Source organism: Macaca nemestrina, chromosome 2, assembly GCF_043159975.1.
Source record: "Macaca nemestrina isolate mMacNem1 chromosome 2, mMacNem.hap1, whole genome shotgun sequence".
In the NCBI taxonomy this organism is placed as follows: Eukaryota; Metazoa; Chordata; class Mammalia; order Primates; family Cercopithecidae; genus Macaca; species Macaca nemestrina.
Genome location: NC_092126.1, coordinates 32,283,479 through 32,303,474, shown reverse-complemented (window position 1 = coordinate 32,303,474; position 19,996 = coordinate 32,283,479). Strand labels below are relative to the sequence as shown.

Here is a 19,996-nt window from a genome sequence, read left to right as displayed (position 1 = left end):
AAAAGCACTGCTAAGAAACAAAAGACAATACACATAGCAATTTAAGAAAGATATCATCAGTGAGTACTATAAACCAGTATTTAGAGAAAACCTGCGTGCCAGAAACACATCTCATTGAATTCAAAATGGTTATGTCCAACTGTATAATCAATATTTTCTTTACAAGTCTTTCCTTGCCCCCCACAAATCCACGTATACCAACTGAACTTTCCCTTAAGATAAATAAGCAGCCAGAGCCTCTACTCACACGTATATCTGAATTTAGATTCACCTTTCTAGAGTAGAGATGTGATTGAGTTTCTGATATTATATATGCAATAAATAACACAAACAACTAAAAATCAACTGCAGGATCATACCAGTTACATTATATGGAAAAACCCAGCTAATCAGTTTCCTTTCACCCAATCTTTTCACGTAATATTTCGCCCATATAAAAGTGCACTCTGAAACAATAGTTTTGTAAAAGAAAAGGTTACCTAAGATAAAACAAATTCAAAAACAAAAACCTGATTTACTTACTTACATTAGTCTAGGGCTCTAGACAGCAATGCAGTTGAAGAGAGGTCTGACCTTGTGAAGACACAGTCAAGGGTTAGTGGAAGGAACACTGGAGCCGGAGAGAGATGTGATCTCATAATGGCTGTGTAAGTTGGCTATGTGACCTGGAACTATTTCTTGGGGCCTGGGTCTTCATTTTGCAAATCATAATCCCTGCCTCCTACGCTGTGTGTCTGGTGAGGTGAGGGGAAGGTGGATATGAATATGTATGGATGGGAGCGGGTGAGGATGGGTCCCAGATTTAAACAACAAAGGGCACTCTTTCTGCAGAGTTCTACAGTCAGCAACTCCATTAGGAGTATCCCATTTGACTCTAAATTTCATCCTGCAAGATAACTGATTGACTTATTTTCTCCTAATCTAACTGGTCACTAAGTTCTTCCAATTCTTTGATTTTTGAACCTCAATTACAGCTGACCCTTAAACAACACTGGTTCGAACTGCATAAGTCCACTTATATGTAGATTTTCTTCAATCTCTGCAACCCAAGACAGCAAACCCTCCACTTCCTCCTCACCTTATTCAATGTGAAGATGACCAGGATGAAGATGTTTATGATGATCTGCTTCCATTCAATACATAGTATGTATTCTCTTTATGATTTCCTTAGTATTTTCATTTTATTGCTTATTTTATTGTAAGAATACAGTATATAATACATATAACATATAAAATACGTGTTAACTGTTTATGTTATTAGTAAGGCTTTTGGTCAACATTAGGCTATTAGTAGTTTTTAGGGAGCCAAAGGTTATATTCAAAGTTCCTATTGTGTTGGGGTTGGGGGAATTAGTGCCCCTAACTTCCACATTGTTCAAGGGTCAACTGTACCTGTAAAATAAAGAATTGTGCTAAATCATCCTTATGATCCATTTCCAGTTATAACATTCTATCCTATTTTGGAATATTCAGAATAAATTATTTCTTACTTATTAAACCTTGTCAAATGGTCTGAATGTTTGCATTCCCCTCAAATTTATGTTAAAATCCCAACCCCAATGTCATGGCATTAGGAGGCGAGGTCCTTTGTGAGGTAATTAAGTCATGAGGGCAGTGGATGGGATTAATGCTCTTATAAAAGCGGCCCAAGAGCGCTCCCTCACCCTTTCCGCCATATGAGGTTATACTAAAAAGACTGCTGGCTATGAATAAGAAGTGGGTCCTCACCAGATACCAAATCTTCTGCCATCACAATCTTCCCCGGCCTCAGAACGGAGAAAAATTTGTAAGTCACTCAGTCTGTGATATTCTGTTATGGTAGCCCGAAAGGACTAAGACACCTCACTCTACTTTAACATTAACTAGATGAGGTAGTATCTTTATAATCTATGTTAGAGGTCTTCAAACTACCACCCACAGGCTGCAAGCCACCTAATTTGTAAAGTTTTACTGGAACAGAGCCACATCTGTTCAATTCACAGTTGAATAGTTGCGAGAGTCTGTATGGCCTGTAAATAGTATCTCGCCCTTTACAGAAAACGTTAGCCAACCTCTGATCCAGGCTAAGAACTTGATAGTAGGTACTATTAAAGTTACTGCTAACTTCATACATGTTTGTAATAATTATAAATAGTCTCACAAATCATTTTCCAAAACTTCTATTTGCAAAGAATTGTTTTCTTCTCTGCTCCTAAACCACAGAGGAGATAGTCCATAACCAGTGAGCTGGGCCAGAAGCCAAGTACTTTTATCCCTCCTCTTCCCAAAGTGGAAATAATGCTTTTCTTTGGCTGCCTAACAGTGCAGTGGCAAAAGGTTCAGATTCTGTTTTCAGGCTCAGAGTAGAATGAGCAAAAACCAATGACATTTCCACTTTTCCGACTATAATGCTGAAAAAGATAGCTGCTGCATTGTATTTTTTAAGAGTGTTGTGGATACCAGCTATTGTGGGTTTGTTCAACTCCTAACCCCTGGCAACTCAGAATATGACTTTAATTGGAGACAGAATCTTTACAGAGGTAATTAAAATGAGATCATTAGGGTGGGCCCTAATACAGTATGACTGGAGTCCTTACAAGAAGAAATCTGGAAACAGACATGGACAGAGGGAAAATAAAGGGAGAAAACAGCCATTTTACAAGCCAGAGAGAGATACCCTGAAGAGATCCTTCCCTCATAGCCTTCCAAAGGAACCAATCCTGACAGCACCTTGATCTCAGACTTGTAGCCTCCAGAACTTTGAGTGAATAAATTTCTGCTGTTTAAGCCACCCAGTTTGGAGTACTTTATTACAGCAGCCTCAGCAAACTAATGCACCAGCACTGAAGTAAAAAGAAGAAACACATACTTCAGGTTTCATTCTTAATGCCAGAAACATCAGAATGGTGTTTTCCATTAAGGAGAGTATTTTTTATAAAAGGCCAATCGAATGAATTTTTGACAAATGCCTTCCACAATGCAGTCATTTAAGGACTTAACACGTACTGCAGGCAGTCTGAGGTCTGAGGTACTGCTAACCATATAGTGTTGAATGCAAGCATTAAGTGAATAAGCTCCCAAACAAAATATCTATACCTCAGTGGCCAGAAAACAGTCTTTAAAAGTTCTTCAATAAAAGTGACTTCACATGCAAATTTACTAAAAGCTAAATAGGTGGTCGGGGGAGGAGGGTGGGCATTATGGTGGGAGGAAAAGAGGAAGATTCTGATTATGGCAGGATTAAGAACACGGATTCTGTAGTCAAATTGCCTGGATCTGAATTCTGGCTCTAGCTTTTACTAGCACAAAACTTTGAAAGTTTAAAAGCTAAATTGCCTTAGTTTCCTTATAATAATACCTTCACAAATTTAGGATAAAATGAGATTAATGAAATGGCTAAAGTTAACAGTATTTAAAACATAATAAGCACTCACTGTTTGCTATTACTTCACCCTATTCCATAATAACTATAACATTAATTCCAGTGGACTCTAGTATTACCATAGATTCTATGGATGTATTCACTTGCTTGATTACAGGTACCATGCCAAAAATTATACCTCATTCACAAATCTTAAGAGTTGTATCACGCACAAATATTTGGTTTCCAAAGAATTTAATTCTGGACTGCAAGTTAAAGAGAGTGAGTAGTTTTACTCTAAAGCAAGTCACCAAAATATAAAAGAGAAGGGGAAGAGATATCATGTTCAATACAGTAAGGAAACAGTTACAACCACAAATCAAACTATGAATTATTTCTATCAATAACAGTGAAATATGTATCAAACGGTAGGACACTGAGTTAAGTGAAGCTTCTTCAGATCTTGGGAGGGTTACCAAGTCCTCTAAAAAGTCATGTTTGCATGTGTGTCTCATTTGTTCCTTTCTCTCTGCTGTGTCCTAAAATCCCTAAAAATCTTTCAGACGATCTAGAGCTGTCTGGGTAATTCACAGGAAAATCCCCTATAGAACTCTTAACCTCACGCTGCATAAGAACAAAGTGGGGCAGTGCTAAACAAGAGACCAAGAAGGCATCTTTAATAATTTTTCACCCAGCTGGAGATGAGGGAGAGTAACAGCCAATCACCAGCAGATTACTACCTAAGAAATCACTGATCTAAGAAGCTGCTGAGCCAGCCCAACTACCTGTGGTACATCAACAAAAAAAGGAAACTAAATGATGAGAACATACGGACACACAGAGGAACACAACACACACCGGGGCCTATCAGAGGGTGGACGATGAGAGGAAAGAGGGTTCAGGAAAAAAATCACTGACGGGAACTAGGCTTAATATATGGATGAAGAAATCATCTGTACAACAAACCCACATAAGTTTACCTATATAACACACCTGCGCATGTACTCCTGAACTTAAAATTTGGTTTGAGAGTTATTTGAAGAAACAAACCTAACAGATGCTCACTTTTTGCCCCTTCCTTTCTGTTCTGCAAAGAGGCATATTCCTCGAAGATATGTAAGAATCTGAAAGTATCCAGCACAGGACTAGTACAAAAATATATAGAGTAGAGTAAACTAGGAGAAATACAGTTGGAAAAAACCATCCCAGAAAATAAGAGGATGAATTCATGAGCTACTCTATATACTCAACTTCACTGAATTTAAGTTCTGAAGAGGACACCTCAAAGAAAAGTTACAAGAAAGAAGAGATAAGACAATGTAAAGAGATGAGAGCTAGCTGAGTTTGGGGGGAAAAAAGGAGAACTATTAAAAACAAAAACCTAGAAATAACAAAAAGTAGGATAAACATGACTTAAAATGGTCAAGACTTTGAAGCCAAAGCCAGAGAATGAATCTTTAAAAACAGAAGTCAGAGCATGTTATTCTACTCCAAACAGAACTCTTCATTGGTTTTCCACATCACTTAGAGGGCCAAGGCAACACAAAAGAGTGAAACAAACTGGAGAAAATATAAATGTCCTTATTTTCTAATTTTTTATCACAAGTCAGACATAATAAAAACCTGAAATATGAACACAGAAGGAAATGACTCTGTAAAATAATCTCAATCTTTGTATTTTTTTTTTAACGTTAGAGAAATATATTTAGAGAATATGGAACTCTTGTTATGGATAACAAAGTAGTTTTTAAAATACAAAATTACAGTAACTGACTCTATTGTATGTTCTTATGAAAGCATATGACTTTTATATAAGGCAATCTTACATGAATTTTATACAAAGAAGCATTATTTCATATTGCTTAATTTACTTCTTTAAGATTATACCTACCTGCTATTACAATGTGGTGTTGGTAATTAACACAAAGTGTAAACACCTACACTAAATTTTCATTACTATGAACAAATTAGCCTATATTTCTCTTCATGTATTTTTTTCTCATCTTTACCTAAAGAATTGATCAGATCAAATATCTATTTCAATTCTAATTTATAACTCAACGTATCATAATTCATTAAAAGGCTGTTTGATGAATCCAGAATTTAAAATTAGGGTTATGGATATCAGTCAGTTTAACTTGCGCCTCAGCAACCATGGCATTCAAACCAAATTTACCCAGAACTCCTGGAGCATCTATACAGAACCTTTTAAGTCTATAAACTATACATTGTCTGAAGACTATTCTTCTGATACTTATTCTGAACTAAAATTTGGATACAATTAGTCTTTTACTACCCTGCTATTCTGGAAATCTATTTCCAATATAAAACTAAGAATTCATTGGTTAGCTTATACTTGACTTCTAAAATGTGTAGTATATCTTCTATAAAACTGTCCTAATCAACTTTTAATTTAAAGAGTTAATAGAAATTTAAAATGGATATAACATGAACGAACTGAAGAAATATCCACCAACCAAAATTTCTTCCTGATCAGGTTTCTGGTTCAGATTTCAAAATCTCTCCTGGGCTGGGTGCAGTGGCTCATGCCTGTAATCCCAGCACTTTGGGAGGCCGAGGTGGGTGGATCACCTGAGGTCATGAGTTTGACACCAGTCTGGCCAACATGGTGAAATCCCATCTCTACTAAAAATACAAAAATTAGTTGGGCCTGGGGGTGAATGTCTGTAATCCCAGCTACTTGGGAGGCTGAGGCAGGAAAATCATTTGAACCTGGTAGGTGGAGGTTGCAGTGAGCCCAGATGGCGCCACTGCCCTCCAGCCTGGGCAACAGAGCAAGACTCCGTCTCAAAAAAAAAAGAGAATCTCTCCTGGTTCCTTCCTCATTTATGTAAAAGGATATTTTTTATAAAAGGCTATGGCAGTTATCCTCTATAGTGTCAACTTTTATAAGTTAAATACACATCCTGATTAATACTTATCTTCTTGTTAGAGCTCTGTTATCCATAAATTACAGGAGCCCTTACTATTTGCTCAGGGGAGCAAATACCTACCCTGTTCAGGAAGGTACTTACATCATATAAAGCTTTAATAGCTGTTTCTTGATTGTAGAATTTAAAACATATAAATACACTGCTCCAGAGTACATAGAGTCTATTTTTTTTTCAACCTTTGTCTTTCTAGATTGTGGAAATAAATTCTTTATCATTTCAGAATGTAATAATGGACTTCAAAACTGATAGGGGAGAATTTTTAAGAAATCATATCTAAAAGTCACAGAGAAGATAATTCCTGATACCAACGAATTTATTTACTTGGCAGAACCAAAAAAATGAAGGAAAAAATAGAAATGCTGCTTAAAAAAGTAACAGCCATAATTTTGAATACTATATGCCAGGGACTTCCTAGGTATCTTAATGACATAATTTCATTTGCTTCTTCAAACCTATAAAATTTATAGTATTCCCATTTTTTTTAGATGAGGAAGTTGAGGCTCAGAGAGCAAATAAACTTCAAAAGATCATGGAGGTGGTAAGAGGTAAGGCCAGGACTGCATCCAAATCTGTCTGGCAAAAGAGCTTGTACCATTCACACTACCTGTAGTGTCTCTCATGGCAACACAAAGCCTGATTTATTTCTTTATTCTTTTTTTTGTTTATAAGTAGAAAGCTGACGTTCTAGTTCAATGGAAATCTAGCCTTGGATTTTACTCCAGATAATTTTACTCCAAACCCAAGTAAGTTTTAGTTTTAGTTTTCCTAAATTAGAGCCTAACTGATAAGTCTAAACAGAAAAAAGTCTAAGATCTTGAGTTGCATTCATAGACAAATCATTCGCCTTCTTTCCCTTTCCACTTACCTGACACCCTTCAACCCTTAACTTGTACCCATCCCTATCTCTCCCATTCTCATTTCCATTAAAGACTTGAGAAACAGGGCAAAATGTAAACAAATTTCTGAAAAAGAGACACAGTCTAAACTTATATTGCTATAATCACCATCCCAGGCACTTTAAATAAATATGCCAGGAAAGCAAAGTAGACTAACTGCCTGCCTTCTTGGAGTTTACATTCTGGAGGAGATAAAATGACAGTAAACAAGTAATTTAAAAAGGATGTCAGATAACAATAAGCACAAGGAAAAAAGATAACAGGAGAGGGGGATTAGGTGGTAGTGGCAGTGACCAAGGAAAATCTTGTTGATGAGGTGATAATCTGAGCAAGGACATGAAAAGGTTCAGGGTGTTAAGTGGCTGAGGAAGGTTTAAGGCTAAGGAAACAGCAGCACAAAGAACCAGAGGTAGAAGGCGGCCAGTGGGGTTAGAGCAGAGCAAATAAAAAGAGAGTAGTAGAAATTCAAGTCAGAAGAAATCTGAGGTGGGGAGATAATGTACAGCTCTAAGGCCAATGTAAAAACTTAACTTTTTTATTGAGAACTGAGAACAATTAAATTCATCTAAAATTGTATTTTTCCTTTGAAAAATAGCTACATGAGCTATATTACCTCTTTAAACTGATAAAACATTTAAAGTATTTTCACTTTTTATGTGAAGAGTGCCTCACACTTATAATCTCAGCACTTTGGGAGGCTGAGGCAGGCAAATCACCTGAGACCAAGAGTTCAAGACCAGCCTAGCCAACATGGTGAAACCCCATCTCTACTAAAAATACAAAAATTAGCCGGGCCTGGTGGCGCACACCTGTAGTCCCAGCTACTCAGGAGGCTGAGGCAGGAGAATCCCTTGAACCTGGGAGGTTGTAGTGAGCTGAGATCATGCCACTGCACTCCAGCCTGGGCGACTCAGCAAGACTCTGTCTCAAAGAAAAATTTAAAAAGTATTCTTTCAAAGGTAAGTTCAAATAGCTTTTTATACAAGTACCATGGTTAATTTTACACATGATTTGTACTTGGATTATTCAGAAGAAACTAAGCATTCTTTCAAATGCTTATTTCAAAGCTGACATCTATATACTGTCATGCTCATGATAAGACTCATTTGACTATTATACTTACAGAAACCAGGAAGTCAACCTTCTACAAGTAACTAAAAATACTTTTTGCAAACATTTACTTTTAAAAGGAAGGGATTAAGTCAACTTTGAGCATTTGAAAAGTTTCTCCTAGGTGTAAAAATAAAAAATGAAAAAAAAAAAAAAAAAAAAAAAAAAACCAAACCCTTCATGTGGAATCATATAATCTTTATGACAAAACAAAAATTATCAGAATTCTGTGTTAAAATAAAAAATGCAGCAGTAGACTTCTTATGCAAAGTCCTAAACTGTTTCTTAGATGATATTTGTGTAGAAAATTCCATAAACTTGTGTTCCATTAATTTATATTATTAAAAGAAGTAATTTTTTTCAACCTCCTCAGTTCTTTCCTTGAGTAAATTTTAGCTGAAAATTAATAAGGAACAGGCATCTTCAGGGAAGTACGTCAGCAGTGAAATTATTCATAAACTAACAAAATATTAGCCAGGTCCACATTTAACCATATTTAATTTTATATGATCATGAAATCTGTTATAGAAATAAGGTATTTTTAAAAAATCAGATGGATTCTTAAATTTTTATGAATTTGTAATGGCAAAACTCTGGGTTATTATTTAATGAAATCTTCACACAAAATTTCACCCTCTGAGCCCTCCTTTCCACAAACTATCAAAGGAATACTACTACTTATCCAATTTCATTATGCATGTATGTACGTAATTTGGCAACACAAGCTCAAATTAATGACACATATCCTTTGCCAATAAATATCATTACAATCATCTGGCTATAACAAGAGTATTTCTAAACTCTGTCTGCTTGCCTTTTTTGGAACTGTAGGTAGTCTGACCACAATAGGAGCTATTCTATCATAGACAGTTCTAGTATTACTTCATATTGTAAAGACTTAAATGGTTTAGAAAAAATAATAAAGGAGTGTAATTGACTAAAAGTATTTTACAGGCCCTCAAGTAGGGTTAGATAAAAGCTATTTAAACACAGAAATCTTGCTGGCATTGCCTTCAAAATATACCTCCTATCAGACTATTTCTTACTGTCTCCACCGTTGTATTTGGTATAAACCACCATTACCTCCACCTAGGAGAACTGCAACCATCTCCTATAATTCTGTGCTCAATGAGGCCTACTATAACTGCTCCATATAATACCCTATATAGGCCGGGCATGGTGGCTCACTCCTGTAATCCCAGCACTTTGGGAGGCCGAGGCGGGCAGATCATGAGGTCAGGAGATAGAGACCATCCTAGCCAACAAGGTGAAACCCCGTCTCTACTAAAAAAACAAAAATTAGCTGGGTATGGAGGCACTTGCCTGTAATCCCAGCTACTTGGGAGGCTGAGGCAGGATAATCACTTGAACCAGGGAGTTGGAGGTTGCAGTGAGCTGAGATCATGCCACTACACTCCAGCCTGGCAACAGAGCGAGACTCCATCTCAAAAAACAAAAATAGACAAACAAACAAAAACAACCAAAAAAACCCTTACATACAATGCTTATCCCACCTTGATTATCCTGATCTACTTTTTCATTTTTTCAAAGCACTTATCATTTAATATACTATAAAATTCACTTGTATTTATTGCTTGTTTTCCTTATCAGAGTATAAGCTACAAGAGGGCAGCAATCTTTGTTTTGTTCTTTAATGTACTCTAAGCACCCAGAAGAAGATATGTGATCAGTATTTATAGAATGAATACAAAAATAAGTTTCAGCTGATAAAACAAATATGAACAACCAGGTCATGCAGTAAATAGTCAATTATGACTGAGAAACATTAAGAATAACAAAAATATACATAATGTGTTCTTATTACTCAGAGGTTACCATACCAGATAAAATAAGAAGTTCAATGATTTCTGCATCTCCAAGGTAAGCTGCAGCGTGCAATGGGGTTCGCTTTTCATTGTCCTGTGATAATAAGGAAAGGTAGGAAATACGTTTTAAAATAAGGTTAATTTTAATAATAGTTTAAATAACCACAGCAATCCCCTCCCCAAGCCATTATTAACTATCAGCTTATTACTTTTATAACTCTAGCCTAGTCTGCAAGTCCCAATTTAAAAAAAAAAAAAAAAAGGATGTGACCAGCCTGGGCAACACAGCAAGACCTTGTCTCTACAAAATTTTTTTAACAATTAGCCAGGCATGCAAGTGAATGAGGCTGCAGTGAGCCATGACCGCACCACTGCACTCCAGCCTGGGTAACAGAGCAGGACCTTGTCTCTACTAAAAATAAAAATAAAAAAAAAAAAAAAAAAAAAAAAAAACACAGGGAATTTCCTTGCTAAGGCAAAAGCCTGAAAAAAAAAATTTTTGACCTTAAAATAGTGGTATAAAGTGCAGCAAAGAATAAAAATAAAAACCTAAAATGACAATGAAATAGCTTCTTAGATTTTCTTTGAATAAAGATGCTTGTGCTGCTGATATATATAGGAAAATTTTACTTCATACTAATCTTTTCATCAGTGTATTTCCGCAGTTTTACAGTTTAGAACTGTTAAACTAATTGAATAAAATAAACCTTAACAAACTAAAAGATTTGCTTATCAAAATGTTTCCACAAGAGTACGCTCAGGGGCAAAAAGAGAAAATATTTCTGGGGATTTGACATTATACTTTAAAGCAATTTTAAGTTTTTTCTTAACATTCCTGCCAGTTTTACTTTCATTTCCAAAATATATTCATGTCTGTTTCAATATAAAAAATACATACTCATCCAAATCTTCCTCTAGGAAAAGAAGCTACCTCTAATGCATGTTTCATGGACCTCCTACCAGAAAACAACAGTGCTCTCCAGTTCAGGATACAAGGCTTTAGAGTAATGTCACATTCAGGGATTTTTAATTCATAGATACCCTATCTAAAGTTACAACGGAGTATTACTGACTTGGCTGCATCTTTAAAAAACTATTCAGAAATACTTATATTGAAACTTACATCCTTAATTTTTGATAAAGGCTTTTGTGACAGATTGTTAGTTGTTTTCTACTACGTTCTTCCTTTTGTCCACAGGAATAAAATTTTAGCTGGTCACTTAGCCACCCAGTGAGAGAATACATTCCGAGCCTCCCTTGAAGTTGTTGCTTAGTGTGGACCAATGGTATGTGAGTGGAAATTAATAACAGGCACAACTTCCAGGTCATCTTCAACTTAAAAGACAACTACTCTAGGCCGGGCGTGGTGGCTCACGCCTGTAGTCCCAGCACTTTGGGAGGCCAAGGCGGGTGGATCATGAGGTCAGGAGATCGAGACCATCCTGGCTAACATGGTGAAACCCCGTCTCTACTACAAAAAAAAAAAAAAAAAAAAAAATTAGCCTGGCGTGGTGGCGGGCGCCTGTAGTCCCAACTTCTCAGGAGGCTGAGGCAGGAGAATGGCGTGAACCTGGAAGGCGGAGCTTGCAGTGAGCTGAGATCGCGCCACTGCACTCCAGCCTGGGCGACGGAGCGAGACTCTGTCTCAAGAGATAAAAAAGGACAACTACTCTAGAACAGGGCTACTTGCTTCCTGCTTCCCACAGGCTAGAAGGCACATGTGAAACTGAGCCCTTTTGACCATGCAAATGTAGGCCAATATACTAGCATTCTGTCAAGCAACAAGATCTGGAATAAATAATCCTACAGAAAAGAGTTGCCTTACCAGCTTGGACGACTGACTTTCAGACTATTAAGAGAAATAAACTTATTTAAAGTAGGTACTGTATTTGAGGGGCCTCTTACCATATTAGAATACTACTACAGTTTTCAAGATTTAAACAAATGAAAAATTATACTTCACTTTGTAATAACTTTCTTGTTTAGGAATCCCTTAATTACTTTAAGAAAAAATAGTCGGGCCATTGAGAATTAAAGTAAAAACCTGCTTGCTAGGCAAAAGAGGGATTAAATATCTACAGGCAATCCAAAAAAGGCTTAGCTGTAGTATATGACATTATTATAAAGAGGTATCTTAACATTTGGGAGGCTGTGGTGGGAGGATCACTCGAGGCCAGGAGTTCTACACCAGCCTAGGCAACACAGTGAGACCTCATATCTATAAAAAATAAATAAGTAAATAAATTAGCTGGGTTGGTGGCATGCACCTGTAGTCCTAGCTACTCAGCAGGCTGAGGTAGGAGGATGCCTTGAGTCCAGGAGCTTGAGGCTGCTGTGAGCTATGACCATGCCACTGCACTCCAGCCTGGGCAATAGAGCAAGATCTTCTCTGGTAGGGGGCGGGGGGGAATGTGTGTAACATATAATTACCACTGGTCTCATTAAACATTTCTTCTTATAATTTTAATATTGCTTTTGTCCTTGTAACAGGTGTTCCAGCAAAGGGAGGTTGATATAGTGCCAATGTTAAATTGTTCAATAAGCTAAGAGTTCTTTCTCTCACCACAATTACCACAAGACCTTGTTTTTTATTCCAATATATACCACCCCAGGAAACAGAATGCTCTGCACAGAAATTATTCAACAAACAATTGTTGAAAGAGCTAAGGCAGAACCACTATAGTAACAGAATACATGCAAAGATGAGTCCTAATTTAGTCATTTTTTAAAGAAAGGACACTTTGCCTAGGCTTTTCAATGTTACTCATTAACACAGCAATCTTCCTAGAGTGTTTAAATATGATCAGATTTAGTGAAATTGAGAAACATCTATTGCACCAGATACACCACACACATAGCACAACAACACAGAAAGTGAGTCATCCGTGTGTGAGAGATGTCTGGAATTCCATGACTCAATGCCTCTCAAATCCCATTAATGTGTTTTATGATTCATATGAACACAGTTTTTCCTCTCTGCAAATCAATTTGAAGAAAAGGGAGAAATAAAACTGGCTAATTTTGAAAGAAAGAATTTATATATCATATTTTACTACAGTTAAACATTGAAAATTAGGTAATAAAATATTTCAGATTTCTTTCAGCAAAATGTATTAAAATTAAAAAGTGACGATCCCCTTAGACACAGTAATTCCATTTTAAGACTTTTTTTTTAAAAGGCCTACATGTGTCCAGATAAATGATTAAGTATATTTATTGAATCACCATAGGAGGCAAAATGCTAGAAACAACTTAAATGTCTGCTAAATGGTTACCTAAAATTATAAAACACAAACAAACTCTTAATCTTTATTTAACTGACTCACATGATTAACCAATATCCTTGGCTTCCTGAGTAAAATTAATAGATGACTATGGCACATTAAATATTCTGACTGGCAGTTTACCACTAACAAACCCATACAGTTCTGCCCCCATGATGGGGTATGTTTATCAAGGGTAAGCTGTGTTTGTTACCACAACTGAAGAATCAATAAAAGCAAACTACTGAAAAAAGGCAAGTGCTATTGAATTGGGTATGGCTGAGATAATTGGAAACACTAAGGCAAACAGTAAACAGTAAAAACAGGGGTTTTGCCCTAAGCTTATTTCTTACGGGTCTAATTTCTCACATCAGCTACAGAAAGTCTAAACGGAAGTTACAGATAATGCACTCTTGAGTATGGTCTGAGCAAGGAAGAGAACACTGAACACCTACCTGTCAGTGGACTCCACATCCAATGAAAAAGCCTTGGCTTAACTTTAAAAAAAAAGGCTGGAAATACAGTCACACTGAAATGCTCAGAGATCACATTTTAGAATTCCCAACTACCATATATCAGATGAGAGGTCTTCTAGTTGTACATCCACACAATGAAATACTGTGCTTCCAGTGTAAAATAAGAAGCAGACCTCAGTGTTCCTTATCAATGGAACAATCTCTAAAGCACAGCATTAAACGAAAAATGCAGGTTCAGAACCACTGTAGTTAAAAGGTTCTACATACACTTAGGCTTGAATATGTATGAAATATCTCTGGAAGAATACTCAAAAAATGAACACAGTAATCTTACCCCTGGGGAAATAAGTTTGTTGACTAGGGTCTGAGTGTATAAGAGAGTTATTTTTCATTATTTGTAGTCTTCTACAGGTACATGTTTTACAAAGAAAAACAAAACAGAAAAAATTAAAAATAACTTATTCAATCAACTGAGAAGCATCGTAATAAAAATTCTAAAAATAATTTCCCATAACCAGGCATTCTGTAAGTACTAGGTGCTCATTAAAATTTTTTTTCTTAAGTCAGTTTAGTTTAGAAGCCATTACATCTCAATGTATTATTCCAAAATAATCCCAAATAGAATTATTAAATACACACCAGACTGAAGTTTTTGAACTCATTCAATCATATACTTTATATACTTTTTTAAAGTTTTACTTTAAGTTCTGGGATGCATGTGCAGAACGTGCAGGTTTGTTACACAGGTATACATGTGCCATGGTGGTTTGCTGCACCTATCAACCCATCATCTAGGTTTTAAGCCCTGCACGCATTAAGTATTTGTCCTAAAGCTCTCCCTTCCCTTGCTCCCCCACCCTGTGACAGGCTCTGGTGTGTGATGTTCCCCTCCCGGTGTCCATGTGTTCTCATTGTTCATCTCCCACTTATGAGTGAGAATATGCAGTGTTCAGTTTTCTGTTCCTGTGTTAGTTTGCTGAGAATGATGGCTTCCAACTTCAGCCATGTCCCTGCAAAGGACATGAACTCATTCTTTTTTATGGCTGCACAGTATTCCATGGTGTATACATGCCACATTTTCTTTATCCAGTCTGTCATTGTTTCCAAGTCTTTGCTATTGTGAATAGTGCTACAATAAACATACGTGTGCTTGTGTCCTTATAGTGGACTGTCAATCATATACCTTTAAGGAAATACATTTTTCTTACAGCTCTTACATAAGTGCTATGAAAGGTATTTTATACATATGATTAGGACTACAAAAAGTGATTGCTTACTCTCCCCAAATAAAAACAAAAAACAGTTTTAGCTCTTACAGCAATTATCTTGAGAGACAGAAGGTGAAATACATTAAAAGTTCTGGCCTAAATAAGACCAATGATTGTTAATTACTCTGGGGTTGGCTCATAGGCATGAGCTGAGACAGTGCATTACTGAAGTGCTACACAGGTAGTCGAAACATGAGAGAATTTCTCTGTGGTGACGGAATGGTTCTGTATCTTGAATGTGCTAGTGGTTACACGTGCCAAAATGCCGATTCATGCACAAAGCCATCACCACAATTACCACACACCACACACAACCCCTCTCCCCCAAATGAGTGCTTGCAACAACTGCTGAAATCAAATTAAGGTCTGTAGTCTAGTTAGTTGTATTGTGCCAATATCAATTTCCTGGTTTTGACAATGCACTAAAAGTTATCACCACTGAAGGAATCTCACGATGGAAACATCGCGCTGTGCTGTACCATCTGCAATTTCTGGTGTGTCTATAATTTCTTCAAAATAAGTGTTAAAAAAGTATTCAGAAGCACCCTGAATTATTCTTTAGTTTATATATTATGTTACAATGAACCTTAGAAGCAAGCTAAAAAAAAAAAAAAACACTAGGAAAGCTTAGATAACAGGAATAAAGGAGGCTGTGAGAAAAAGAATCTATGGTGGGATGCCAAGCTCAGGACAGGCAAAGGGTTAGATCCATGAGGTGACTTAAATTAAATCTGGAACTAAGACTGCATTTGTACATTTTCAGCGGAAGTTTTACCTTAATGCAGATTTCAAGATCAAGCTCTAAGAGGAAACATATAAAGTAGAATAATAGGGAAGTGAAAAGAAAAAAATGACAAAGTGAAAGACAAATATTTGTTCAAGGCAAAATACTTAAAAGTGACTCAGAATTCATCCACTTTGGTTGGATTCAGTCACAACCTTTAGAGCAATGATACAGGTCTGTAATTCTGCCCTTGTCCAGGTCTTGAAAATGTTCATGTACACTAGCAATAACTCCTTAGGAAGACTAGTAGTAACAGCAAACAAAACAATTAACACTTACCTAGTGCTTACTTTCTGCTAGGACTGTTTTAAGCACTTACCAAATAGGGTTAAGTATGCAACTGTATCTCCTTATTTTACAGATAAGGAAATCAAAACAGAAAAGTTTAAGAAACTCATTCAAGATCATAGGAAGTGGCAGAATCAGACTCAAGCACAGATAGCTGGACTCTGAGGTGCATGCTGTTAATGTATTATGCTGCCTCTATTTATAATATTCCTCTACCAGCTTGATCACAGTCCACTTAAAACTAATCATTCTCCCTCAAAGCATTCTGTAGTCTGACTTCACTTTTTTCTCGTCAACAGCACAGTTTTCTTTGTATTCTTCTGTCCTTTCTCTATTTTTCCCATTTACACCTAATAGTCGCTCTCTTTCTTGCCCCTATCATGATGCTTTTTGCTTCCATTCCTATTGCTATCAGACTAAAACTTCCCTGATAAATATTTACATATCATCAATGCTCAGGTTATGGTCCCCAGAACTCAGGTGGACCTGGCTAGGACTCATCAGATCCACTCTTCTCTTGCGCCTTTATAAAATAAGTTTTGATTATCCTGCTGTCCTCGAGATCTGCACTCAGGGAAGCCTCATGGTGAACCTCAGTCTTAAGCTCTGTAAGATATTGGTGAATACCTACAGCTACTTCAAGCAAGATAATTCTGGCTTACTCTGGTACAGAAGTCATGCTTAGTACTCTTACAGCTATTTGGGAGAATATTCACATTGTGTTTTTAGTTAACGTCATTTTAAAATTTACTATCACCCTTCCAGGATCTTATTCTCAGACCACATCGGAGATCCAACAGGCTTACCTGCCAGCAGGTAAGACTTGGAAGCAATTTCACTTTCACTATCTCACTTGCAACTCTGCTCAATCACCTTTACTGGCTGTTGTCACCATCACCAATCACCTCCATTCTGCCTCCTTAACCTCACATTCAAAAACTACTAACCAATAGCTGGAACCATAACAGACACAGAATACATGGCACATTTTCATCTGTACACATTCCCTCTGGCCAGAATGTCTTTCCACTACCCAAATTCCCTCTACTCTTCAAGGCCCAGTTCAGTTTCTATTTCTTTCACAAAGTCTTCAGGACCATGTCAGTCCACTGAGATTTATCCATCCTATACTCCTATTACAACATTATTATCTGTACCATATAAGGTGGCATTCTTGTTAATACTCAGTTTTGGGTTTATGTCATGGCTTCAAAATTTGGTAAAAAGTATCTAGAGAAAACAAACTGTCTATGTCCACATAATACCTGGCTTAAAGTTATGTACCTTATAGGCACTAGAAAGGATTTAACAAATTATGTTAGTGGACAACACTTGCCATGATTCAATGATATGCTAATGTGTTATAGGTTGTAGAAGACTTCCATAGTGATTTTGGGTATGAGAATGAAGCACATTTTAGAACTACCTCTGACAGACAACTGTAAAATAACTGTTAAAAACCAGTTCCAAGATGTATGCTATGGTCCTTTTCTCCAAGGCATACTTTGAAAACCTCTGTGGAACCTTAAAGTTTCAGATTATATGAAAAATCACTAGCATTTATCAGAGCAATGTAACTTTAAGGAAAAATTATAAATAGTACACATTTCTATTATCATCCTCAATAATTACTATTATTGAATACATATATATATTAGAAAGCATTACTAGGTACAGAAATCTAACTTAAACCAGTTTAGGCAAAATTGATTTACAGGAAGGACACTGAAGCAGCTACTGGAATTGAGCACTGAACAACCAAAATTGAGGAAAGGCAGGCATGTGGATAAGTCATAAGAACAAATGAAATATAACACTTGAAATACTCAGGACTCTGTCTTTTGTCTCTGTTTCTTCTTTGCACATGAGCAGATTTTTCTGCCTTCACAGAACACTTTTTTTCATGGTAGGGAATAAGCCATCACAACACCTGACATTTACTCTTAGAACTTCAGCAGCCCAAGAAGAAGTCTCTTAATTCAATCTCCCAGAAGAATATCTGACTGGCTTAATTTGGTGCTCACCAAATTTGCTCATAAATTTAATGCTTACTTCTATATTAACTGAAAGCAGGGGATGATTAACATGGCAGTTCCTGTAGTAACTATGTATAATGTGGACAGCGTCTTAGAAAAGGAGAGTAAACCTGAAGATTTTTATTATGTGCAACCATTGCATAAAGCACTTAAAACATCTTATTTACTTTGTAAAATTATTGTACAGTTTATAGCATGCAACAAAATGATGAACATTGGATCAGTCTGCTTTGCATTGCTACAAAGGAATATCTGAGGGTGGGTGAATCTACAAAGAAAAGAGGTTTATTTGGCTTATGGTTCTACAGGCTGTGTAAGAAGCATGGCACCAGGCCAGGCACAGCGGCTTGTGCCTGTAATCCCAGCACTGTGGGAAACCCAGGCGGGCGGATCACCTGAGGACAGGAGTTGGAGACCAGCCTGGCCAACATGGTGCAACAACATCTCTACTAAAAATACAAAAATCAGCCAGGCATGGTTGTGGGCATCTGTAATCCCAGCTACTCAGGAGGCTGAGGCAGCAGAATCGCTTGAACCCGGGAGGTGGAGGTTGCAGTGAGCCAAGATCCCGCCACTGCACTCCAGCCTGGGTGACAGATCGAAACTCTCTCTCAAAAAAAAAAAAAAAAAAAAAAGGGATGGCACCAGCATCTGCTTCTGGTGAGGGCCTCAGGAAGCTTACAATGGTGGCAGAAGGCGAAAGGAAAGCAGGGGTGTCACAAGGTGAAAAGAGGTATCGAGAGAGAAGAGTGGGTGCCAAGCTCTTTAAACAACCAGCTGTTGCATGAAGTAGGAGAGCTAGAACTCACATTTACTGCTGGGAAGGCACCAACCCATTTATAAAGGATCTGCCCCCATGATCCAAACACTTCCCATTAGACTCCACCTCCAAGATTGAAGATCACATTTCAACAAGAGATTTGGAGGGGACAAACATCCAAACGATATCATTTATTTTCAAAAGCACTTGAAACATTAAGATAAACCATATTCTGAGCCAAAACCAAACCTTAACACATTAAAATAAATCAAAATCATACAAAGTATGTTCTTTGGCCATAACAAAATTAAATTGGAAATAAATAACAGAAAGATAACCTGACAATTTGAAAAGTGCCAAGTATTTGGGATTCAAAGAATATTTCAATAGTAAAGTAGAATAAATGTAGAAAACGAATTCTAAATAACTCATGTAAAGAGGAAGGCTCCAAGAACACTAGAAAAATATTTTGAATGGAATGAAAATGAATACAACACATTAAAATTTTGGGGATAAAGTTAAAGCAATAGAGAGCAATTTATGTATTAAATGTTTGTATCAGAAAAGGTGTCACTAATTTAAGCTTTCACTTAAACTAGAAAAAAAGGGCAAAATAACCAGCAAAAAAAAAAAGCAGGATGAAAATGACAAAGATGAAAACAAAACAATAACAGAATATCAGTGAACTCAAAAGCTGATTCTTTGAAAAGATAAATATAATTAGTAATCTTCTAGTCAGAATGATCAAAGGAAAAAATAATCTGTATCAAAACTAAGAGGGGATTATCAATAAAATCCCCAAAACATAAAAAGATATTGAAGCCAACATTATTATCCTGATACCAAAACCAAAGATATTACGAAAACACAAACAAAAACCAAAACAGAGATGAATATCCCCCATCAACACAGATGTAAATATCTTCAACTAAATATCAGCAAACTACATTCAGCAATATATGAAAAGGGTACTACATCACGACCAACTGGGGTTT

At 36.7% G+C, this 19,996-nt stretch overlaps 1 protein-coding gene and 1 long non-coding RNA gene across 25 annotated transcripts in view; one reads left to right on the top strand and one right to left on the bottom strand.

Moving 5' to 3' along the window:
* The window catches only part of LOC105490410 (ankyrin repeat domain 28), a 190,659-nt gene that overhangs the window by 86,903 nt on the left and 83,760 nt on the right, over window positions 1–19,996 (bottom strand). For 17 of the 18 annotated variants that reach the window (XR_011619668.1, XR_003020022.2, XM_011755990.3 and 14 more), the window contains one exon: window positions 10,142–10,220. Coding sequence is in view for 13 of the 18 variants with exons in the window: in XM_011755990.3 (XP_011754292.1) it covers window positions 10,142–10,220 (79 nt within the window). In the remaining 5 variants the exon portion in view is untranslated. Of the gene's footprint in view, window positions 1–526; window positions 659–10,141; window positions 10,221–19,996 lie in introns of those variants that run through there. The other variant, XM_011755999.3, reaches the window with a different exon arrangement.
* Window positions 522–19,996, top strand: part of LOC112428123 (uncharacterized) — a 44,606-nt gene continuing 25,131 nt past the window's right edge. The window contains exons 1-7 of one of the 7 annotated variants that reach the window (XR_011619677.1): window positions 642–742; window positions 975–1,143; window positions 6,780–6,839; window positions 6,967–7,037; window positions 10,130–10,181; window positions 16,971–17,021; window positions 17,923–18,035. This is a non-coding gene — a long non-coding RNA (uncharacterized lncRNA). Of the gene's footprint in view, window positions 743–974; window positions 1,144–6,779; window positions 6,840–6,966; window positions 7,038–10,129; window positions 10,182–11,044; window positions 11,183–16,970; window positions 17,022–17,905; window positions 18,036–19,996 lie in introns of those variants that run through there. The other 6 variants (XR_011619678.1, XR_011619676.1, XR_011619679.1 and 3 more) reach the window with 6 other exon arrangements.